The sequence below is a fragment of the Eschrichtius robustus genome, chromosome 13, assembly GCF_028021215.1.
Source record: "Eschrichtius robustus isolate mEscRob2 chromosome 13, mEscRob2.pri, whole genome shotgun sequence".
Lineage (NCBI taxonomy): Eukaryota > Metazoa > Chordata > Mammalia > Artiodactyla > Eschrichtiidae > Eschrichtius > Eschrichtius robustus.
In genome coordinates this window covers 21154733-21181288 of record NC_090836.1, presented here as the reverse complement: position 1 = coordinate 21181288, position 26556 = coordinate 21154733, and the positions used below count along the sequence as shown (strand labels likewise).

The 26556-nt window shown below is 38.4% G+C and overlaps 1 protein-coding gene across 1 annotated transcript in view; it reads right to left on the bottom strand.

The window, feature by feature from the left end:
• Positions 1–23534, bottom strand: part of IRAG2 (inositol 1,4,5-triphosphate receptor associated 2) — a 91427-nt gene extending 67893 nt beyond the window's left edge. The window contains exons 1-9 of the mRNA XM_068560049.1: positions 22961–23534; positions 21930–22043; positions 15201–15381; positions 11567–11646; positions 11398–11476; positions 9969–10127; positions 6691–6808; positions 4636–4686; positions 1628–1705 (exon numbers count right to left, since the gene is read on the bottom strand). Of these exons, the coding sequence (XP_068416150.1) occupies positions 1628–1705; positions 4636–4686; positions 6691–6808; positions 9969–10127; positions 11398–11476; positions 11567–11646; positions 15201–15381; positions 21930–22043; positions 22961–23534 (1434 nt within the window). The remainder of the gene's footprint in view (positions 1–1627; positions 1706–4635; positions 4687–6690; positions 6809–9968; positions 10128–11397; positions 11477–11566; positions 11647–15200; positions 15382–21929; positions 22044–22960) is intronic.
• Between the last annotated feature and the right edge of the window lie 3022 nt (positions 23535–26556).

Sequence of the window (26556 nt, the reverse complement as noted above, 5' to 3'; positions counted from 1 at the left end):
CCACATGGAATTGGGGTGTCTGCTAAGAAAATTGAGAATTCCACATATAGATATGAAATTTAAGTACATCATCATTTCAAACACATACTACAATAAAAAATATTGTTCAAATAAACCATTAGAGATGAGAATAAGTATGACACAAATTCTTGATTTTAATAACAGTTGTCTTCTGTTTCCTGATAATAATGTATTACAGATAAAACAAAAATACACAAAATATAGACTTTCTAGATGTAATATAGATAAAAATCATTTTTGTAAGGTATCATTACTTAAGGCAATAGAATTGAATTAAAAAATCAAGATAGATTTTTTCCCCCATCTCTCCTCATTTTCTGCATTAAGAAGGTACAGTAGGGGCTTCCCTGGTGGCTCGGTGGTTGAGAGTCTGCCTGCCAATGCAGGGGACGCGGGTTCGAGCCCTGGTCTGGGAAGATCCCACGTGCCGCGGAGCAGCTGGGCCCGTGAGCCACAGCTACTGAGCCTGCGCGTCTAGAGCCTGTGCTCCGCAACGGGAGAGGCCGTGATGGTGAGAGGCCCGCGCATTGCGATGAAGAGTGGCCCCCACTTGCCGCGGCTGGAGGGAGCCCTCGCACAGAGACGAAGACCCAGCACAGCCATAAATAAATAAATAAATAAAAATAAATAATTTAAAAAACAAAAAAAAGAAGAAGGTACAGTAGCTGAAATCTTCCCTAACTTAGGGATTTGCAAAATCAGATACTGTTAAATTAGAAATTGTCACTATAATAAAAAATATAAATAATAACAAGGGGTGGCAAGGATGTGGAGAAATTTGAACCCTCATACACAGCTGGTGGAAATGTAAAATGGCACAGTCATTTTGGGAAAAGTCTGGCAGTTCCTCAAAACGTTAAACATAGAGTTATCATATGATACAGTAATTCCACTCCTAGGTATATACTCAAGAGAAATTAAAATATATGTCCACACAAAAACTTGTACATAAATATTCATAGCAGCATTACTCATAATAGTGAAAAAGTAGGAACAGCCCAAATGTCCAGCAACTGATGAATGGATAAACAAAATGTGCTATACCCATACAATGGAATATTGTTCAGCCATAAAAGGAAATGAAGTAATGATATATGCTCCTACATGAATGAACTTTGAAAACATTATGTTCAGTGAAAGAAGCCAATCACAAAAGACCATATAATATATACGACTCCATTTATATGAAATGTCCAGAATCGGTAAATCCATGGAGATAGAAAGCAGATTAGTGGTTGTCTGGGGTTGGGGAGGAATGGGGAGTGACTGCTAAAGGGATTTCTTTTTGGATGATAAAAGTATTTTAAAATTGGTTTTGGTGATGGTTGCATAACTCTGAATATACTAAAAACCACTGACTCATATACTTTACGTGGGTGAATTTAATGGCATGTGTATTATATATCAGTAAAGCTGCTACATTGAAAAAACAGAAACTGCCTTTTATATAACTCAGACATCTAGAGCAGTACAAATTTCAAAATTTATAATGAAAGGTTATTGTGTCAATGAGTCACATACACCTTCAAAAAGTAATATTAAAAAAAAAAAAGTAATATTAGTTTGATGTAAGAAAATATTTTACCAGCATTTGAGAAGTGCTTACTTGATGCTGTTTCTCGGTTTTAGACAATTCCTCAATCGTCTTTTCCAATTTATATACATCCATAATGTTCTTAGCATTCTAATGTAAAATAAGATAGTATTCTTAGATTCAGACCAAAAAAAATAGAAGGAAATCACAAAATGTTTTTTAGGAAGTAGTATTTTCATCACTGACATTGTAATCCATTTTAAACTGAGGGACAAAACTTCAGACTTTGTCCAAAAATAACACAATCATTTTAACGTGATCATCCAGGAATACTCCCAGCAATCCCTTCTTATTTTCCATTTCACCTCGAGCACTCACTCCCTAGTCACACCTTCAAACTTGTCATTACCAGCAACTGGGATCCCTCCATTATCTTAATTGCAAGCATCTCACTCTTCAACCACCATTTCTTGTCCTTCCAGGTTACTTCTTTGTGCATCAACAAACCTTCAATCCCCACTGGAGCCTACAATCCATTGATCCTACGACGTTCTCATTATCCTTCCACCTTCCCATGAGCTCCGTTCCCTCTTGACTCAGCTTAAATTCTTCCATGGTCAATCATTACAATCTCTCTCTTCCACATCCCTCCAATTCCCTTGGCTTCCCCCTACTTCTTAGTATTTTCTTAATTTCAGCTTGCCTCCTACTCCATGCCAGCACCCTTTCACATAAACATTGTTAAAGAAAAATTCAAATAAACCAACAGGTCACATGTTAAAATCATAACCTTTAACCTCAATGTTTACTGGTGATCATATCATATCATCCTAGTCCATTCACATGGCCATTTACCTAAAGCAAGGATTTGCAAACTACACGAACTTCCACACTCCATCCCCACAGGCCAACTCTGGCTGACCACTTGGTTTTGTAAATAAAGTTTTACTACCACACAGTTGAGTTCACTGTTTTCACATTGTCCATGGCTGCTTTCACACTACAATGGCAGAAGTGAGTGGTTGTGACAGAGGCCTTCTAGCCAGGCAAGCTTAAAAATATTTACTATCAGGTCCTTGACGGAAAGTTTGTGAACTCCTGGCCTATTTCATTCTTTCTCTCTCCTTGAACTTCCAACACCTCCTCCGACATCCTCACTCTCCGCCGATGACTTTGCTCTGTACTTCACTGAGTTTCTGCTATTAGAAGCGAATTTTCCATATTACTTGGATATATAATAAATACCTTTGGATACAGTATGAAGCATTTGCTGACCTGAACACTTTCTCCACTTCTTTTGTCCCTGCTTCAGTCTAAGCCTTCATCGGCTTTTGCCAGGATTATTACAAGGGCCTCCTAACTGGTCTCCTCGCTTCTTCCCTTGCCCCACTGTTGATTCTACACTCAGCAGCCAGAGATATCTTGGTAAAATGGAAATTAGATGATGTTATTCCTCTGCTCAAAACTGTCCAGCGTCTCCCATCTCACTGAGCGTAAACAGAGTTCAGACAATGCCTGTATGAGACCCTGGGCGTCCGGGTCCCTACAGCTCTTTGTAGCCCCTCGTGGTACTTGTTGCCTCTGCTCCAGCCACGCTGACCTTGCTGCCCCTCAAAAATAGCAGGCAGGCTACAGCCTGAGGACTTCGGACGTGCTGTTTCCTCTGCCTGGAACGTACTTCCAGATGAACCTCCTAGTTTTTAACCTTTAGTTTTTAACCAAATGATTCACTTCCCAGTTCTACTTTTCCTAACCACCCTAGTTTAAATTGCACTCCCCACAACTCTGTTTTCTGCTCTTCTTTTCTCTGTGGCACTAATCACCATCTAACACGCTAGTTTCACATGGGCTATTTTGTTTAAGTCTGTATCCTTAACACCTAGAATAGAGTCTATCTCCCAATGAATGTGTGTATAATAAACAAATGAATAAATGTAAGTGAATAATTACCCAAACCATTGTGCCATTACTCTTCACATTGCATCAGATTTTTACCTCCTAAAGGAATCTTAGTGCCATCTATAAGCCTTTTCTAACGTAAATCAAATTGTAATGCTATCTCATGATGAAGGGTTCTAAGTCTCCTTCCTTCTATTTCAATTCTAAATTGGTATAGTACAATTCTTTGATGCTAGTCAATCATCTTAAATATGAGGACAAAAATCTCTTACATTGGGAGCTTAACTGTAAAGCATTAGTTTCATGGAAACCTGGCCTTGTAGCTGTAACATGTCTGAATCTAACACAGGGTTTCTTTCCAATCTTTAGTTGTTCCTTTCCTATCTACTATGAATTTTTTTAATGTCCACTTGGGCCATAAATTGGATAACTCATCAGACTGTTCACCACAACTTAATAAATACATCTAATAAACTTATATAAAACCCAAACAAAAAACCATACATAATGATTAACTTTCAAAAGGTACCTATAGAGAATTTTCCTCCAAAATAGTAACTTTCTGGTAGCTTTGCTACCTGTTCTTTCAATGTTTTAATTCTGTTGCTTAAAAATATATATTGCATAGAATTTTTCTTTTTTTTTTTTTTTAGCGATTTTACTAGTATTTCCTAATATATATGAGGTATATTATGGTTAACCAAATGGTTTCACATGCATTATCTTAATCTTTAAAATATCTGTAGGGAATGGGTATTACTAATCCCTCAAAAGATAAATGGCTTTTCCAAGGTTAGACTGTCAGTGAATTTAAGATCTGGGTCTTAGACTCAAAGACCTTTTCCATCTAGTTTCGTGGAATAATAATAGAAAATTATTAGATAATGTCTATACTTTCCCTCTTGATTTGTATATTTTTTAGATGGGTTAATTTCATTTCATCTTAAGTCTGAATTTCTTAAATCCCATTTCTTCCGTGGATGATTACAAAGGTATAACATACTTCCGTCCAGGCAGGAAAACCCCGTCTACTCTTCCTCACTTGTCATTTGACAAAGCAACCTGGTATTTGGTCCACAGGAGCCTGAAATTCACATGCTTTATATTTAACCCAGGGTCAGGACCCATGGTTGTATGATTTCCATATGCTTATCTGTGCCCTTTTAACAATTTCAACATACCTCTTCTTGGAGAATCCGAATCTTAAGAATCAGAGCCCGGTTTTCTGCCTCCTGATTTATTAAGAGAAAAGTAATTTTAAAGTATTTGAGAAGTTTATGAAAATACCAAATATTAACTTCCAGGGCTATCAACATTTTTTCTTTTTATCAACCTTAAATATGGCATTGACACATCACAAATAATCCTAGTCTAAAATATTCTCAATACAGGGTTAAGCCTTTGGCTTCGGTTTCTTGGGATCAGTGAGAAGTCACTCTTCCTGATGCAATCTAACTATGACAGGAAAGGAAAGACGAAAAACAAAAGAAAACAGCGTGGTTTTTTCCCTGCTACTTTACTGCCATCTGCTTATGACAGATAGTGTGAACTCATCTATTTAAACAGCACCTTGAAATCAAAGAGTACTAGCTTTCTATTTGAAGCTGCGGATATTCTCAGATTCAACATTACCAGAACATAGGAACATCAAAAATCATTTTATAATTAGGAGCCCTAAATTCAGAACCATCAGAAGAAAACATATTCCAGGACAGGATATACACCAAAATGTTAACAGTAAATCTTGTGGATAGGGTAGGGTAAAGATTTTGTGGGATTTTATTTTTTCTTTGTTAATATATATTTTCTTATTTTTACAGAGTGAACAGGTACTACCTTTATAACATAAAAATAAAAGGGAGGCCATCTCAGGCTAGGATGTCACCGGTACAAGAACGAAGGAACATACACACCACATAGTTGGAATCAGAAGACCTGAGTTCAGTTCTCACTCTACCATTTATTAAACAATGGACTTTGAATAACCAAAACATTTCTAAACTTTAGCTATAACTCTATTAAATTTTTAAAATGAAGAATAGCAATGTCTGTTTCTACAGAGATTCTGTGAGGACCAATGAGAGGAAACATTAAAAATTCTTTTGAACTTGTAAAACATTGAATTGTAAAAGTGCAAAGGATTAGGACTGTATATCTAGGACTCTGCACTTTAGTAGCAGCTAACATCTAGCCCCAGGAGGAAAGAGGACATTGACTGCTTTACATGTATTAACTCATTCAATCCTCCCAGACTTAAAGTAGGTAGTATTGCCATGTCCACTTTGCACAGGGGGGCACTGAGGCTTAAAGACGTTACGTGGTTTGCCTGAAGTTAGATAGCCCTCCGAGTCAGGATTTGGATGCCCACCGTCTGACACCCAAGGGTGGGCTCCTGATCATTGCGCTACACGGCTTCCACATAGAAGCTCCTCAATGGTCTCAGAATGAGTCTTTGCTGTAACGCATTCACAGAGACTTGCAGTCACCTGACACTCAATGAGTCCAGTCCCCAAATTTTACTGTTGAGGCAAAAGCTAAGCTAAGTTGTGTTGGTTGTAGGAAGTCACAAGTGAAAGGCACAGGCCTGGAATCCAAGTCTTCTGATGACTTAGACCTAAAAATAAATTAGTCTGAATGACTTTCAGCTGACCCCCCCCCACCATGGTTAGCAATGCTCAAATACTGCTGGAAGGATTTTGAAAATTATTACTAAAGCTCTAGATAATAGTTTAACATTCCCAATAAAAATAATTACTTCTCTGGTAGTTGAATTAAAGCTTAGTCTAAATAATGTTTTGCTCTAAAAATTACAAGCCTGTGCTTCTTTAGCATAAGGACTGATTAATGGAACTAACTAATAATCTGTACGTGCTGAGAAAATGGATTTTTTTTTTTTTTGTAAACCTGAGAAAAAGGTGAAAGTTTGACAGAGAAAATTTTTTTGGAAAATGTAAGTGGTTTTTAGTGTCAGATATTTATGAATTCACCTATTAACTTCAGAAGGCATTCTAGAGCTTCACAAATCGTTGCAAATATGACTAATTTGTAAAGAATTTTAATCCTGGTTGAAAAGGAACACACAGTTTTTTATCCCACCTGCCTTTACTTTTCTAAGGTGTTACCAATTCATTCATCAGTCTACTGATTTCTGATTTTTGTTTCCAAATAAACCCTCTTGGATTTTAGTTATATAAACTATTAATATAGGTCCATTTCAAAGTACTTGGGTGACTTACTAATTGTTTTTTCTGGGCTACAATCATGGTCTTCTGCTCTTCTGAAGCGTTCATACAAATTTTCAGTTCCTCCAGTTCTTCTTTTAACAGATTTGTTCTCATAATAGCCTGGTGGGCACTGTGGGGTGGGGAGAGAAGGCAATGAGCAAAACCTCAAATATAACTGTCAAAGATACTAAGTAAAGCCACAGACTATTTTTAAACCCAAGTTGAAAACCACTGAAAACTCAAACCAGATGCCAACAACAGTTAAAAAAAAAAAAAAAAAAAAAGAAACATACTCAAGATCAAGATCTTTCCAAGGGATCTTCTTTCCCTTGGAAAAGGAAGGGATTTGGGTGGAGCATGGTGGGGGGAAAAGGATAGAAGGAAACAAACATATTCCTGAAGATAGAGATTTGGAGGCTCCCTTTGAAATCTATCACTGGCTGAATCACACGGTTCTTTCCTTCTACTAATAAGATGTAATATTAGTTAATGCGATCCCACAAACAGTTATTGAATAATATCATGATCATGTGCTGTACCTTGCAAGAGGACCCATGATGTTGGACAAAAGAGACATGGTATAACCTTAGACAGGTTACATACTAGTGAAGGAGATGACAACAAAACAAACAAGTAGTTACAGATAGTCTGTATATATTTTAGTTAAAAGGTTTACTGCAACATTTTTTTACAATAACAAAGCATTGGAAAGAAACTAAATGTCCAACAAAGGGAAACCTATTAAATGTATTATGGTAATCTATATCATGGAATTACCTATTTGTACTCCCAAAAGATTATAAACTGTTTTCTGAGCAGGGTCTTGAAGAAGGTATAATTTTTTCCTTACTAAGAAATTACATTGATCGTTCAACCAATATTTATTGAGCTCCGACTCCATGCCGTTCATTCTAATAGGCATTGAATAAGATAAAGATGAACCCGATCATAAGAACTCTGCCCTCCTGGAATTTATAGTCTAGTAAGGTAAACAGACAATCATAATTGCTCTTACAGTATAATAAGAACCAAGGCTGGAGTGAACCCAAGTTCTGTAGACACTGTAAAAGGAAGATAGCTTAGATAATGAGAAGGAGGAGGGGGAGGGGGACAGAGGGGTGGAGAACAGAAGCTCATTGAGGGGCTGCAAGCAGTCCGATATTGCTGGAGCACAGAGGGGAAAATGGGAGGTAGAGACAAGGCATCAGAGGCCCCATCGTGAAGGGGTTTGCAAACCAGATGAAGGACTTTGGATTTTACCCTGAATGCGAAAGGAATGCATTGAAGTGGTTAAAGCAGGGGCATGATGTGGTCAGACTGGCAGTTAGGAGGAACCTGCCTGCTGGGGTGGCACAAGCTTTGGAAAAGGCAGGGAACCGAACCAGGAGGCTGCTGCAGTGACCCAGGTGAAAGGAGATGTTGACTTAAACTAAGCGGCAGCTATGGGAATGGAAGGAAGTAAATCTATCTGCGAGAGATAACGTGGGTAAATTAACAGGACTTGCTATTTGATGTAGAAGTGAAGTCTGAGGAAGTAAAAGGAGACAGAGATTTCTGGTTTGCAGGCAACTGGAAGGAAGGGATTGCTCTTCTACGGCAGACATTCTACTAAGCGCCGGGGCAACCAGGATAAATAAGACACGGTTCCTCCCATTAACGAGGACACATTAACACAGAAGGCAAATTATACCATGATGGGACAACAGCACAATATCAAAAATAGGCTGTGAGCACCGACAGGAAACAAGCTCATCCTGAAGGATTGTGGGGGGGGGAATCGGGGGGGGGGGTGTAGAAAAGAGGAGGCTTAATTCTGTAGACACTGGCATTCCCGCTGTCCACCCAGATTCTCTAGCCTTTCTGTCCATCCTGCAAGGTACCTAATTCCCTTCTAAGACAGGTCTCCTCTGCTTAACTTAACCAGAGTCAGCTTCTAGTAACCAGGGTCAGCTTCTAGTGCTTACAACCAAAAGCCCTGTCTGGCACACTCACCCAAAGCATACTTTGCTTGCTTTTTTAAAGAAACTTTGAATTATTATATTTCAAATAAATAATAAATAAGCCAATTATGGAATGGAGAGAGCTTGAGGTTAGCATATATTTTTTTTAATTTTATAGATTGGTTTGGAGGCTGGTCAAAAATTATGAGGGTAAGAGTTCATGGTCAGAATGCTTTACTGTCTTTTCAAGTTAACTTAGAACTTCTCTGTTCAGAATTTTAGACCTACAACATCTGTACACGCATACTTTGTGAGAGCCATGTTGCTTGTTTCCTGATGCTCAAGCATCTCCCAGCAACCTATTTTACCAGTGTCTGACACTTTATCTGGTATGTCTCCAAGGTCCATTATCCCTTTCTATCTTAAGCTAAGGTCATGAAATTTCTTATCATCCTTCTAGGCTACAGGTACCCTGAGGGTACATTTTAAACATGACTCATCAATGTATCTCTCAGAATACTTAGCATGGGACTTTGCATAGCGTAAGAGTTCTACCGAACCACAGACTGTTGGGATGGATTCACGCTTGACCCTTAGGCATACTGGTCTTACACAGAGATTGAATGACATAGAGAACATTATCGCTAGAAAAGAACTAACGAACCTTACTGGTGGGAAAGTAAAATAGTGCAGCTGCTTTGGAAAACAGTTTGGCAGTTCCTCACAATGCTAAGTATAGGTTACTACCCAGCAATTCCACTCCTAGGTATACACCCAAGAGAACTGAAAACGTATGTCCACATAAAAACTTGTACACAAATGTTCATAGCAGTACTATTCATAAGAGTCAAAAGGTGGAAATAAACCAAGTGTCCTAACTGAGGTATATCCATACAATGGAATATTATGCAGCCATAAAAAAGGAATGAAGCAGTGATATATGCTACAACATGGATGAGCTTTGGAAATGTGACGCTAAGTGAAAGAAGTGAGACACAAAGGTCACATACTGTATGATTCCATGTATATGAAAATGCCCAGAACAGGCAAATCCAGAGAGATAGAAAGTAGATTAGTGGTTGCCAGAGGCTGAGAGGAGGGGGAAATGGAGAGTGACTGCTAATCAGTATGGGATTTCTTTTTGGAGTGATGAAAATATTCTGGGATTAAATCATGGTGATGGCTGTACAACCTTGTGAATATACGAAAAACCACTGAATTAATTGTATACCTTAAAAGGGTGAATTTTCTGCTATGTGAATTATATCTCAATAAGAAACAGATTTATTTTTTTAAAAAAGGAAAAAGAACTGAAAGCTCCCAGCACACAGTAACCCCATCACGGCTCACCTTTTTATCTGAAGGCGCAGTTCAGTACAGTCCTCTGATAACTGGCTGTTTGCGTCTTCCAAGCTTTCTAATGCCAATTTAAGCTTATTATTTTCCTCCTCCAATTTCTGCTTGTTGAAATGCAGGTCTGCTACACAGGTAATCAAATCAGGCACCTCTCTGCAGGTGAAAGAATGAATGAGAATAATCTTCAACATCTCTAATCCCTTCCTATCAAAGTAAGGCGAATGGTTAAGCCCAAACAGGCTTAAATATTCCTGTGAGATTTTCTACTTTATCTTCATTCATCCTCATAAGTGTAGTTTATTTACACAGTATTTATTCAAGTACTTATTACAATAGCATCAAAGATTTTTCCAAAATTCCCAGATATTTAGCATCTGCCACTTGTGAAGTCAACTTCTACAGCTTTTATTTCTTCCTTTCCACTTTGCTCCCAACATCTGCCTCTGTCTACACTGAAGAGTTCCTATTTCTGCCCGGGTTATGGAAAGTCCTGAAATAAACTGACACTGTACTCTTTCAGTCAGGAATCTTGGCAGGTTTGAATAGGCCTTTAACTAGGAAACAATTCCTAGAGTCTTATAATTGTAGCCTGAAGCTCACAATTTAGTACTCATCTTTCCTATAATTTTCTACAGCTTGTTAATGTTTGTGGGTGTCACTCTTGCCCCTGACATTTGATCATAAACGCTGTGAGAGTCAGGACTGTGTGTTTCATGGAGTCCCAGGCCTTCTCTTCCTCTTTGCCATATTTTCTTAGAGTTTAGCACAGGTTGGCTACATGGGTCCTACTCCACCATTTTTGCATGGATAAACCTGAAGTGGCAAAGATAAAATAAGCAAGGACAGGTCCAGTGGTTAAGACTCTGTGCATCCAATGCAGCGGGCGTGGGTTCGATCCCTGGTCTGGGAACTAAGATCCCACATGCCACATGCCGTGTGGTGGGGCAAAAATAATAATAATAATAATAAGGAAGGACAGAGTCACCTCCCCTTAATATCTAAAACTCACATTTAGCAGAAAACAGCTTTTCTCATTCATATCTAAAAGTATCTATTAAAGAAGTGCTTTAAAAGTAATCCCCCGAAGAGCTTAAGGTCAATGTCATAATTCTACTTCAAATGGAATTTGTTTTCCATGGAAAACACATGAAGTCAAAGAAGGAGAAGCGTTTCATGAGTGAGAAAATGTTAATTTATGTCATACTAATCTTCCATAATTTGTGTTCCTAGTGAAACTACTTCTAATGCAATTGGGATAGAATAGGTAAAAGTTAAAAATAAATTATGTGAGCCCTACCACACACACACAAGAAGAGCTAAGTGACTTTATTGTAAATAAAATACATAAATCTATGAAATAAATAAGAAAATAAATAAGAAAACTTGAGGCACTTAAGAAAGCATTGTAAGTAAGAATGCTTACAAGACTCCTTTAAACATGTCTCCACCCAAAGCCTCAAAGCTCCGTGATACAGCATCTGTTATATCTGTGGTCATCTTAACTGAAACACATGTAAGAGAGGTTTATGAAAAATCCATTTCTCCAAACCACAAGAAAGTGGCAGAACAATCCCAAAGAAACACATTCATACTTGCTCCACCTGATTTTATGCTGTCCTGTTCCAAAGCAGAATTACCCATTCTGTTGCTTGATCCATTATTCACTCCTTCCCTGTAACCAAAAAACAAAACCAATGAGCTAGGATTCTTTGCCAAACCAAAGCTTAGCTAATTTTTCAGATGTGCTCTGTACTTTCTTATTCAGGTCTTTCTTTCTGAATTTTAAAACCGTCTATTCATTCAGCAACTACTTGGAACCCAACACTGTGCTTAAATACGGTCATAGAAAAGAAACATAAGGCGTACCTCCACCTTCCATAAACTTTTAATCTAACATGAAAAGAAAACGTGCGCACAGAAATAGGTAGGTGTCGATGTACAGCAGCTGTGCTTAGGGGATGGGAGGTCTCAGTGCGTCAGGAAGTTGATGCAGTTTAAAGGGATAAGTGGACACTTGTAGAGGTAGCAAGACCTTGGGCCTTAAAGAATTGGGAAAGAAAAGACACGAACAACTAGTACTTTGGGATACACTGATGGTGTTCTTTTCTCTTTCTCATGAAAAACCAAGTTGAACCTAGACTAACTGTACTTTGGAACATTTCACACTTGAAATTTGGGGAACCCTCTTCACAGGCCTCTATCCAGGACACCAATGCTAGCTCTAAACCCCAAAATAAACATATTAAAATTTCAACCATTTCTTTTCCAAGAGTCTTTATACTATGATTTCAGCTTTGTCACTTAATCTTTCTAAATGCCAAACCCTTAGATTATCTCTCTGGAGCAGCTACGAAAGCCACTAAATTTGTACTTACATCCCGTTGCATTTCAATGTGAGATGTCTGTCAGAAGATGACTGAGCAGAATAACTCAGACATCACTCTTACTATTCCTAGATCTACATCCATCGCCATTTCTGAGTCCCTGTTCTTATATTTCGTATTTATATCTCCCATGTTTTTTCTTTTCCTTTATATTTGTTATAAAAATAAGTTTTCTCTTTAGCCCTCACTCCACTTTATAAATGAATTATTGATATTTTTATTACACAAACCTAAATATTTTAGTAAGAATAGAAAATTCATAAGAAAAGAGGACACAAACTTAAGATCATCATACAGAGATAATCATTTCGGAGTATATTCCTCCCAGCTTTTCTGCGCATATTTTTATTTCTTGACAAATAAGGGATCATACTACGTATACAGATCTATGGCCGATTGTTTGAAATAAATACATATGAATATTTCTCTTGTCAAATATTTATCTAATTATAATTTTGAGTGACTAATTAGGATTCTAATTGGTATGGAAGTATTGTAAGTCATTTGTCCAAATATCTGCTTTTAAATATTTACATTGCTTCTACTTATCACTATCATAAACAACATTCTGCATATATAGAGAGAGTATATGATTGGTTATTTTTCCTGAAGTTATATTATTTGACCACATTACATATTTTTAAGGGTTTGATACACATTCCTAAATTGCCCGTGAAAAACTGTGCCAACGTACACTATTACCAACAAAGTCTGAGAGGGCCTATTTCTCCACCTGCCCTGATAACATGGGATAGAGTCAGTCTTCTAAATCTTTGTTAACCCGATAGGCAAAAATGATATGTTCTCTTTATTTGCATTTCTTTGATTACTAGTAGGATTAGATATTTTTATATATATTTATCTTGCCTTCACAATTAACTCATGTATAGCAAACAACATCTCAGTCACATTTTTTAAGTCATTATATATTAGGAAACCATTGACCAAAACCGCCTGCCTTGGCCAGGCATGATGATAACCACTTGCATGAATTGTCTCACAACAGGAGGTCCCGATAAAGAACACAGTACTGGGCTTCCCTGGTGGCGCAGTGGTTAAGAATCCACCTGCCAATGCAGGGGACACGGGTTCGAGCCCTGGTCCGGGAAGATCCCACATGCCGCGGAGCAGCTGGGCCCGTGAGCTACAATTACTGAGCCTGCGCTCTAGAGCCCATGAGCCACAACTACTGAAGCCTGCACGCCTAGAGCCTGTGCTCCGCAACAAGAGAAGCCGCTACAATGAGAAGCCCGCGCACTGCAACGAAGAGTAGCCCCTGCTCGCCGCAACTAGAGAGAGCCCGTGTGCAGCAACGAAAAACCCAACACAGCCAAAAAACAAACAAACACAGTGCTACCTCAGAAAACTAACCAGGAGAATTTGGGAGGAGCCAAAAAGAGGAAGGAAGAGACTATATGTCCTGCCAACCTCCCAGAAACCCGCACGCTGGAATCCATCTTGGCAGAGGGATACGCACGCCACCAGGGAGGACCCTGAGTCAGAATGATGGGTCAGAGACAACCCGGAAAGTAACCCCATTACCACAAAACCCGAGACTGCGAGCCACGTGGCAGAGCAGTAGCCCTGGGTTCCCTTACCCTGCTGCTCTCCACCTGGGCACCGCTTCCCAATTAAGTCTCTTGCTTTGTCAGCACATGTGTCTCCTTGGACAATTCATTTCTGAGTGTTAGACAAGAGCCCACTCTCAGGCCTCGGAACGGGTCCCCCTTCCTGAAACATATACATCCTAACCCCGCATGAAATCTAGCAAGTTTTGCCACCGTTTGGGCTTAAAGCATTCTTTAAGAAAACCCCTAGTACATATCAGCTGGTAGCTGGAGATTGGTGGCTGAGTAAAAGCCAAAGGATTGGGCTTTCCTCGTGGCGCAGTGGTTGAGAATCCGCCTGCCAATGCAGGGGACACGGGTTCGAGCCCTGGTCTGGGAGGATCCCACATGCCGCGGAGCAACTGGGCCCGTGAGCCACAACTACTGAGCCTGCGCGTCTGGAGCCTGTGCTCCGCAACAAGAGAGGCCGCGATAGTGAGAGGCCCGCGCACCGCGATGAAGAGTGGCCCCCGCTGGCCACAACTAGAGAAAGCCCTCGCACAGAAACGAAGACCCAACACAGCCATGAATAAATAAATAAATAACATCTGATTGTCTTAAAAAAAAAAAAAAATCCTTAACCTCATTTCATTTAAAAAAAAAAAAAAAAGCCAAAGGATTAGGCTTCCTGTGAAATAAGATGATGTTTCTCCAGTATCCGCCCAGGGCACCTGATCTCATGGGTACCATTCTCCTTCTCCTTTTTTCAGCTTCACCATCCTTTCCTTTTCCTTTTAGCCTCCCTATATTCTAGGCTTCTAAATTACACTCACTGACTACATCTCCCCACTGACCTTAAAAGGGAGTTCACGCTGAATTTAAATGCATTTGGTGACTTGGTGGTCAGTACCAATAATTTGCTTGACTCCTATGCCAGAAGAATGTAATAATATGTGCTGCCCCTAATCACAATAAATGAATGTTATCATAATTAATATAATAGGTTCTCAAAGTGTGCCCATCACCCCCCCAACCAACTCCCCCCATCAGTATCAGTGTCACCTGGAAACATGCTAGAAATGCAAATTATCAGGCTTAACACCAGACCTACTCAATCATGGTGGAGATAACCAACAATCAGGTATAATATCATTTAGGTGAGTCCAGTGCATGCTCAAGTGTGAGAAGCACCAGATTGCAGTATTTCCATCAGTGCAGAAAACAGTGATTAGCATTCATTGTAAGCAATTGTTAAAACAGGACGTGAAAACATGTCCTGCTGGGACGATGATTACCATTTGTTTCTGCAGTGAGCTATCCATTCTCTCATGATGGCCTGGAAGGTTTCCAGATTCACATGCATGTCTCTCTTCTCAGGATCGAGCATGTTCCACAGCTCCTCAAGGCTACCATCTTCAGAACCTTGACTAGTTGTTTGTCTCAGGTAATCTATTACTTTGGTAACTCTGACTGAGCCTTAGGAAGAAGAAAGCCAAGTTAGTTTTAAAAGGTGGGGAAAGATTATTTTTTAAAAGTGAGGCACTTAACTCTTTTAGGTCCCTTGGGAACCTAAACGTGCCTTATAACCCTCACAGTACTGCTGAGTTGGTATCACAGAGTAAAAAGAGCACTGGCCTTGGGTTGGAGTCTAACAGACTAGGGTCAAATCTTGGCTCTGGACTGTATCAGCTGTGTGGCTCTGGGAAAATCACTCAACCTCTCTGAGCCTCAGTGTCCTTGTCTGTGAGACGATGCCTACTACACAGAGGTGTTGTGAGATCTAAATAAGAACGACATATGCATTCAATAATCACTTGTGGGAAGTGATCAAAATGCCACTTTATTTTTGTCTCCCATTCTTTTCTTAAAAAACATTCAGTGAAGGAAGGGTTTCCTCTGCCCTAGATGAAATTTCAGCCTCCAGTAAGTGGTCTGACTTTTATTTGGGGGGAGGGGTAGAAAAGTCATTCTTAGACACAGTCTTACTATCACATTCAGAAATTAAAGTCAAACAGACTATGTTAGTTATTAACACACCAATCTTCTTGAAGCATAAGACACGTCTTTTAACTAAGTCCTGACTTGGGCTAGCTGCTTGAAGGGGAGAAGGAAAAGGAAGTAGAAGGTTGATAGGGTAGATGCAGAAATGAAGATTCTTCCCCCAGGAGGTAAGCAGAGACCCTGATATATATATAGAATAAGTCCAGTACATAATTAGAAGGAGGGGAGAGTTGTAAAGGAGACTGAACAACTTTAAAGAGTATTAATTTAATGGAAAAGGTCATTTAGCTGTGACAGGAAGAAATGGAAATAAAATTATTAATAATTATTTAGAGAGATGATTTTTATTCCTGTTTGCAGTAGAGTTGGAGAGTCAAAAAGAATACCTATATCTCATTTTCCTCCACTAAAACTCTGGAACCTGTATCATATACCTCAACTCGAAAGGTCTTCTGTGATGGTTTTGTAGTGTGTCAACTTAACGGGGCCATGGAGTGCCCAGATATTTGGTCAAACATTATTCGGTTGCTTCTGTCAGGGTGTTTTTGAATGAGATCAACATTTAAACTGGTAGACTAAGTAACACAGACTGCCCTTCCTAATGTGTGTGGGCCTGAATAGAACAAAAAGGCAGACCCTTCCCCAAGTGAGAGAGAATTCTTCCTGCATGACTGCCTTTGAACCGGGACTTGTCTTTTTTCCTGACTTTGGACTCAAACAAAAATATCAGCTCCTTCTCATTTTTCAGCCTGTCGACCTCTGGACAGGTTCTCTCCTGCTTCTCAGGTCTTTGGACGCTGACTGGGACTAAACCATCATCAGCTCTCCAGGTCTCCAGCTTGCTCACTCACCCTGCAGATCTTAGAACTTGTCTGCTTCCATAATCACGTGAGTCAATTCTTTACAACAAATCTCTTTATGTACATTACACATGCGCACACACACACACACACACACACCCATTGGTTCAGTTTCTAATACATCTCCCATCTCCCTTCAGTGGAGCTTCCTTATTTTCTTCAGGGAAATAGTTCCTTAACTTCTGTCCAAACAGAGAGGCTTTTGGGGAATAAATAAGTCCCATTCATCCTACCAATATAATTAAGAGTATAGGCAAGTGTTTTGTTATGAGAATGTTCATTATGGATCATTATGGTGCTGTTTATAATAGAGAAAAAAAATATCCAATTGAGACATATTGTTTAAATATATTATGTTACATCCCCCAAAAGTACAGTATATAAAGCAAATTTGTTGACCCAGACAAGTACTCAAAATTTTTCAGTGAGAAAAAGCAGATTATAAAGCGAGTCTGGGAACATTCCCATACATACTTAGGGAACTTGTTGTATATAGCTTAAGGAGAAAAGAATGACCAAAAACAAGCCTTAAACCATTGTGGTGGTGAGGTGGACAGTCTCCAGGGTGCCCCTTTATGATCCCTGCCTCCTAATGTTTACACCCCTGTGTAGTCTCCTCCCTCGAGTGTGGGCATGACCTGGGACTTGCTTCTAACCAGTAGAATATGGCAAAGGAGACAGGATTATGTGTATATAATTGCATGATTAAGTTACATAAGATCACAGTGCCTATCTTCCTGGAGTCATTCCCTTGTGGGCTTTGAAGAGGCAAATATTATGCCATATTATGGACTACCTATGTTTAGAGGTCCAACTAGTAAGAAACTGTCCAGCTGACAGCAGCAAGACTCTGAAGCCCTCAGTGCTACAACTGCAAGAAACTAAATTCTGCCACCTAAAGCAGCTCATTCCCCAGTCGAGCCACAGATGAGGCAGCTACCCTGGCCAACATCTTGATTGCAGCCTTATGAGTGAGTTCCTTAACAGAGAACCCATGTAAACCATGTGTGAATTCCCAATTCACAGAAATTGTGAGGTAGTAAATGTGTGTTGTTTCAAGCCACCAAATTTGTGGTAATTCAGCAACAGTAAACAACATAAGTAGTTTGGGTACTGCTCATCTGAAACCATTGTGCATGTACTGTAGAATAAAGCAAAGGAACATTTATACTGGTGTCATTGAGAACCAAGATTTTCTGTGGTTGAAAAAGGGCATACAGAGTATGAGATGAGTAAAAACCCTATAGTCCTGAATTTGCTTTAGAAGGAAGACTATGAACTCATAATGCAATATATCTTCAAAATTTTTAAGTACTTCTTAGGTCTGCCCACTGAAAATGCCTAGAAACAACCACCATCCCCTGTCCCCAGATTGTGGTCTCTATATATTATTTCCCATTAAAAGGAACCATGGATCCTTGAAGAAATAACTGATTCCAGGTTGGGGCAGGAAATGTACGAGATAAGCCTAAAGACTTTTATAATACTAGGGAAAAGAAGGAAGCTATTAAAAAGGATGGGGATGTCTCAAAAGTGTTAGTACCTGGGACACCTGGTTGCTCCAGGAAGTAATGAGATGCTCAAAGAAAGATGGGGACAACGCAAACAGACACAGGAGCCAGCTTAAAGAATATCTTGCCGGCCAACTCTGGGACAATTTGAGCATCAAAATAAATAATGATAGTAACAGATTATATATATTGAATTAAGAAGAATCCAGAAATTCATAGTGATATTAATAAATTTAACTAGAGAAATGGTAAAACCCTGATGATAGATTGACAAGTAAAAAATATAGAAAGAATATTGGAAATTGAAAATTTTCTATTTGGCAACCACAATGGTAAGGATTGATTTAGGCAAGAAATATCAATAGATGCTATGTTTCTGATCACCAATTCCAATGTGTAGGGTTCTTCCCCCTCCCCCTGCCCCGCCCCACAACATACACACTTCCAAGCAATTCTCAAGACACTGGGTGTTCCACAATTCAACCCAATTCTGACACTATCTATGTGGTGATAGTGTCAGAGCCACAGGTTAATGGCTCAGTCTTACAAAACTGACCCCACCCCCTGTAGACACCAATGCAAGGCCGGGTTGTCACCCGTGCTTCTGATGGACCAGCTATAGATTGGAGGTTCCCATGACTCCTCTTTGTGTTCCATTAATTTGCTAGAGCAACTCACAGAACTCAAAGAAATTTTTTACTTACTATATCACCAGTTTATTATACAAGGATATAACTCAGGAACAGCCAGATGGAAGAGATGTATAGGGCAAGGTATGGGGAAAGGGCATGGAGCTTCTGTGCTCTGCCCAGCATGCCACACTTTCCAAATCTCCACGTGGAAGCTTTCGAAACCTCTCCTTTTGGGTTTTTATGGTGGCTTCGTTACATAGGCATGATTGATTAGATCATTGGCCATTGGTGATGAAACTCAATCTCCATCCCCTCTCCCCTCCCTGGAGGTCTGGGGAGTGGGACTGAAAGTTCCAACCACCTAATCACATGATTGGCTCCACTGGCAACTAGCCCTCATCCTAAGGTGGGGTCCAAAAGTCATTTCATTAACGTAAAAAAAGCACCTTTATTGCTCTCATAACTTACAAAATTCTAATGGTTTTAGGAGCTCTGTGCCAAAAATGGGACAAAGACCAAATATATACTACTTATAATAAATCATAATATCACAGATGCTAAAACTAGTGAGTGAAAGTTTGATGAGGAACAGGATGTTTACATAGATTCAAAGTATCTTCCCATAAATTATTTATTAATTACTGATGAAATAAAAATTCATATTCTAAGGCAAGTCAAGGAAAATTTAACCATAAAATAGTTTCTCTGCTCTTTGGCCTCCTCTCTCCCCTCTACTGTGCACTGTGTATCTACCTTACGCATCCCAAACATCCCCGTCAGCAGAAATACCTGCTCAACCATAAAGGGCAACATTCTCCTAGCATCAGCAAGACAAATGCTCAGGACATAACCTTCCTTCCTAATCTTGTAAGGAGCCACGATGACCCATGAGCCACTACTCGCTTTGTATGCTTAGATCTGCATTGTGTAGACTGTCAATAATATGTCGTTTAATGTACAGCCCTCTGTCTCAAAACGTGCTTTGACCTTTAACAGGCAGAACAGTTCTCAGAGCTTTCTGAAAGGCTGTTCCTGAGTTATAATCCTCAATTTGCCTCGAATAAAATTTTCCATTTCTTTCTTAGATCGACTGACTGATTTTTTATAGACATTATAAAGGAAAAATAGTAACTTTACAATAGGGATATTTGGCAGACACCACACTAATCAAGTGATCAAAGTTAAAAATCCTGATATGTTGTACGGAGAAGAACATAACATCACTTCCATAGTGTGCCTGCAAAAATGTATAACCTGAATAATCAAGAGGAAATATCAGATGTTCTACAAAGTAACTGGCATATACTCTTCAAAAATTTCAAGGTCATAAAAGACAAGAAATGGAGGAACTCCTCCAGATTTAAGGAGACTAAAGAGATGTGACAACTGAATTCGATCCTGCACATGGAAACAAAAAATCTATAAAGAATATTATTGGGAAAATTGACAAAATTTGAATATTGACTTTTAAATTAGATAATAATATTGTATCAAGGTTAAATATTCTAATTTTGACAATCATTCTGTGTTCATGCAAATGTCCTTCTTTGTAGGAAATACACACTGATGTACTTAGGGGTAAAAAGGCACAATATCTGCAATTTACTCTCAATCACAGAAGCACAATCAAGCTTTTATCCTGCCTTTCCTTTGGGAAACAAGACTCAGCCAGAGCCAAATAGTTGCTAGGCAGGGTAGAGTTTCTTTTTATAGATATTCCAGCTGATAAAATAGGAAGGAATAATAGACTATCACCTTTAGCAACACCTAATGAAAGAATAAACCTAGGCCTTCATCCTCAAATAGTTTTGTCTTCTGATAAAAACATATACACCGTCTAGGCGGAATCTTGCCAAAAAAAGATACAGAACTTTTATCTGATCAAACCTCTAAATGTAGGGGACAAAGAAACAGGTTGTGTTTCTACGACCACACAATCACCAAAATTCAGACTGGGGGAAACTATGAGATAAAAGAACCAGTTTCATTAACAAATAACTTAAAATACAAAAAAGAGAGAATAGGAAGGGAACATAGAGATAAGCTAGACGACCAATAACAATGAACAAACTTTTCTTGGATATTGATTTGAACAAATAAACTGTTTAAGAAAAAATAAATTTCTCACACAAATGAGAAAACAAATGCTGATAAGATATTTGATATTAAGAAATTATGTCACCTTTTTAGTCATAAAAATGACATTGCATAGTTGTGTCTGAAATCAGTCTTTATCTTTTGAACGTACTGAAATATTTACAGGTGAAATAATATGATGTCTTGGATTTGTTTCAAACTAATCCAGAGTGGAGGAGAGGAAAGTGGGTGGGGCTAGAAATGAGACATCATTATTTATGACACATATATAAGGGTTATACCTCTTTACTCCTGTATACGTTTGTAATTAATGTTCTATAATAAAAAAGTTTTAATCCAAATAAAACAAAACCATATTGACCAAGGAATTTGTGGAAGGTTATACAACAAATCATTAACAATGCTTACTCAGGGAAACAGGATTACTGATGAGTTTTTTTCTCTTCTTTTCTATATATTATTAATTTTATTACATTGGTCACGAGCCATTTCCATGCTAAAAATTACTTGCGGAAATTTTAAAAAGAACACATCTCTAAGAAAAACAGAAGTGAAAATCTAAAATTAACTCAAAAATTTGAGCTAAATTTGTGTAGCAGTTTTATACGTATGAAGTATACACTTCTTGTGAGGCAACAACTATGAGAGGTAAGTAGTTCCAGTCAATGATTGCAGCTGGTAAATCAGTTGATAAGCTCAATAAAATCATTCAAGACACTGGTAAAATATGCAAAACAGGGACAAAGAAATTAACCAACATCTAGACAGCCACCCTTCCTCCCAAATTAGGTTGCACCCACCACATGTGTAGACACAGATACACAGAGCACCACACATAAACCATTTCCCTTTCTCTCGCAATAGAAAGTACAATGACTTGATGAGTACCACCGAACATCTGAGCAGAATAATTTTCGACTGACCTCTGCATTTGGTGTCACATGCATTAAAAATACTTGTAAGCAACTCCTCTTCACAGGTCCCATTATTGCTATAGGTTACATCTTCCTTGCCATCATCCGTTCCTTGTTTCCACCCTAGTAGAAGAAAAAGTTTGCATGTCCAGATGCTTTTCTGTGCTAATATGCTTAATTGCTAATTTTTTTTGTTTTAATTTTAACAAAGAAAACATATTTAAATAAAGAGCAGTCCACAATACTGGTTACTTAACTTGAATAGATCAAGCAGAGAAAGTGGTCTTGAAGGGTCTCTGATTAGTCATTTTCCTTTCCTTATAAGTTTTATAAAGGTAGAATAAAAGGAGAGATGAAGAAGAGGGAAATGAGCTTTACTGCCCTGTAATGTTAGAAGCACTCTGTGAAAAAGCAAATAGTGTAGCACAAATAGAAATATTTTAAGGAAAAATAGAGGGAACGTAAAGACTAGCTCTACAGAAAATGTGCCATTTTACATTGTTTTGTTTTTCAGGGCCTATCATATATGGGACTCTGTAGGCAATCCCCTAAATAGAATTCCAAAATTTCATTGAAATTGGCCTCCAAAATTTACATTCTCCCCTGGTCTACTTTATTGGCTCTACATTTTCTTACATGTTTTACTCTCACACACACACAAAATGCTAAAATGGTAGTTTTCAGCAAGGCATGTTGGAACTATATGAATTTTAGCTCCCCTGTATCTATGTATTCCCATCACAACATTCTAATTTGCCCAGGAGAAAGTTTGTTTTCAGGTCAGTAGAGAAATGCCAATGATTATGATTGTAAATACAATCTAGAATTTCTACCAAGTTTATAATTGAAAGCATAGAAAATACTTATATTTCACATATAAGAGTTTTTTAAGAGAGGAAAAAACAATTTTAAGGGAAAGATGGATGCTTCCCTCCAAGTTTCGATAATGTACACTGGTATTTCATTTTAGTTCAGGTATTCTCATAGTGATATGCTCAAGGCTTTATCGGAAGAACAAATATTAAAAGATGAATATTTACCCTCTTCATTCAGAGATAATTTTTTCACCACTGAATCCTGACGAGTAAAAAATTCAGAGTTCTGATTAGAGGTGGAATCAAAGTCAAGTGTTAAGGCACTAATATCATTTTTACTACAACAGTCTTTCAAATCCTTGTTAGAGAAGAGTTCCCTTTTTCTGATCTGCGGTATCAAAGATGTGTAATTCTGGGAGCTCTGTGATCTAGGCCTGGCGATGTTTTCCGAACTTGTGAGGATAAGAGAGTTTGTTGCATTCTCGGGAGAGCTGAGATGAGAGATGGGTGGGGTTCTTGGAGACACTCGTTGAGGACGTGAAGTAAAGGCACCAACTTTCTCAGGACTTGAGGAGCGAGGGTAGGGCAGAGGAATGGGAGCAGTCGTCATTTTCTTCAGTACCTCTTCAAAGTCTTTCTTGGGGTTAGTCTGTGGACTGTCAAACCTGCTAGATTGGTATTTGATAATCTGTTGGATGGGACGTGTACTCTCTTCTCTCTTTTGGATGGCTTGGATTTTTCTACAGATGCTTTGCACCGGGTTATGCCGCTTCTCAGTTGCTTTCTTGGTAAAGGCCATTGTTGACTTTCCTCCAATGAGACAGAGGAAGTGGCTAAAGTACCGGCAAAAGTAGACATGTTTTTCAAAGTTAGCATTGTCCTAACAATAATGTAACAATAACTATTTATTCCCAAACCAACTTCGGAGGGACCAAGATGTCTTTAAACAACTATCTTTAAACAATTGCTTTTTTATATTTAAGTATAGTTGATTTACAACGGTGTGTTAGTTTCAGGTGTACAGCAAAGTGATTCAGTTATACATATATATTCTTTCTCAGATTCTCTTCCATTATAGGTTATTACAAGATATTGAATATAGTTCCCTGTGCTATACAGTAAGTCCTTGTTGTTTAAACAAATTTTCGCATGTCTAACTTTGGCCCTCAAATTTCTAGAAAATAATAACAGCTAACATATATAAAGTATTTCCCACGAGCCAGGTGTGGTACTAAGTTCTTTATATGTATCAACTCATTCATCCTCAGAGCAACTCTATGAGGCAAGCATTACATTAGCTCCATTTTCAGGCACAGAGAGAATAGGGACATACCCAAAGTCACCTTAGATAAGTGCCAGAGTCCAGATTTGAACCCAGTCAGTCCTGCTCCAGAGGACTGCTAACCACATTGCTTTTCATGTATATGTCAAATATGATGATGGTCACGATATGAAAGCTCCCATTTGAGTACCTATTCTCATCTATTGAGAACGTAATAAATATCCCCTTTATTAAGCATTTTACATGTATTATGTCTAAACTTCACACAAACCCTGTCAGATATGTAGAAATATCCCCTTTTCACAGATAATAAAACTGAGTCTCAAAAAGGTCAAGTAATTTTCTATTGGTCACATCTCTAAGATTTGTGCCAAAGATTGTCTGACTGCAGCATCGTTTTATTTAATGGCAGCATATATGGCCTTTAAAAAAAAAAAAAAGCATGATCTCACTTCTTATAAGATAGTAATTAAAGAACTTGGAAACAAATCCAAAATTTTGCCTTAACTGGTAAAATTTAAATTAATCTATGCAAAGAGTTACAATAACTTGAATAGTTATAAACAAATAGTTGAATAATTACAAAGGGTTTGAAAGTTATGATTTTTAGAACCTTAACAAAAATTTCTGTTCAGGGCTCTTTTTAAAAAGTCCCCTAAAAGTAAATGAACAAAGGGGCATTTAGAAAGACTGGGAAGAAGAAGATACTCAAAATCTTCTCAATCTGGTTCATTTTACCTCAAGATGTCGGCCACCAGCTACAGCTAATGAAGTTTCCATCAACAGAATCCTTCTCTATTTAAGGTAATGATCATCTTCGAACCTTTATGTTGTCACTTGACAATACCCTCCTCTCTGTCTATTCAAGGCTTATCTTTTTCAATGCCAAGCCTGAAACACATTGCGCTATTAAAATTCTGGAATCAGTGTATACTCACTGAACTCAAGCTTTCTGTTCTCTCCTAGGATGTATAACTGTACTGTATATTCTGTCACTTAATCAGATTTTGTCTTCTATTCTTGGACTGTTTCAAATGTGTATGTACATTGTCTCCTCAAAAACACTTTTAATTTCTTGTATTCAAAAGCCATGATGTGATTCTCTTTCAGATACTCAATACATTATTGTTGGCATCACTGATAATCCACAGTTGTGTATAATACAAATAATTACAAGGCTTGTGGACTTGTCCCCCAGCTGCAGTGAGTGTTGGCTCTCAACGACTTGTAGCTACTACTCTTTCTGGAGAATTTTCCCTATCCAAATGGGAGCTCCTCATTGCTCAGGTGGGAGGTTGGCAGTGAAGTAGTGGTAATGACAGAAGAGAATTCGCTTGAGAACACAATGCATTCCAAATCTACGGCTGGCTGGGGTGGGGACATGGCAGGAGCCATCTGACTTCCCTGTGTCAAGTAAAGACCCTCTTAAAGACTGGGTAACTATCTGTCAGTGTTCTCAATATGATGTGACTGCTTTTCCCTTCTAGAGCCAGTGAATTGAGGAACAGGTTGAGCCTGGGGCTAAAAGAAGCCCTAGAACTTGAACCTCAGGCTCCTAGATCTGTCTGCCTAAGAACATCTGTGAACCTCCATGAGGGATGCTATTTGAGCCCCATTGAAAAGCCTCGCTCTTTGGGCATTTGTGACTGATCCAGATGAATGTTCCGAGCATGTAAGACACTACATTTCAATCTGCTTTTCCGAGGCATTTTTCTCCTCCTACCATCTGTTTTCTAAACGTCCATGACTCACCTAAGTGAGCCCTGCTCCACGGTTTATAAACTAAACCTTACAAACAGCACACTTAAGACACTGGCTCTTCATGAGCTAACAAAGCTCCACAAGATTAACTTGTTTTGCTTTTTCTAATATAGAGCAGAACATTTGTGGGAGTTCAATAAGTAAGATGTGATGATAAAGATTTCAAAATTTGTGCTACCTTCTCCATATATGGCCTGGAAACATCTCCTGTCCGTCCTGTTCAAACATTTTTTTTTAGTTTTAGATCCTAGTAGAAAAGATTTACTGCAATCTGCCAAAACACTTAAAAATACAAGCTTAACTTGCTTTGTGCAATAGCTGTCATTGAAAGAGTACTAACTGAAAATTAAAAACTGAAGGTTAATTGTACTAGTAGAATCGGTTGCTTGGAGTCTCTCTTTTACAAGGAATTTCCTCCTTATGTATCTGTTTGAGGTGACTGAATATTTACTATGTAAAGATGGTACACTTGTAGAAATCCCAATGGCTTCTTTTGTTTTTAAATTCTCTGAACCTCAGTTGTACTCCATACCATTCATCCCTTTAGACATTCAATCAATATCTATTAAGTACCTAAGATGTGCTAAACCCAGTGCAGATATGGGTGGCACAATGACGAGCAAAACAGAATATCTGCTCTCCTAAAATTTCTGGTCTGTGAGAGATAACAGATAAAAACAAGTAAGATACTAAAATTGCCAGATTAAATCCAGGATGCTGAATAAAGTTTGAATTTCAGATAAACAATGGCTAATTTTTTTAGTATAAGTGTGTCGCA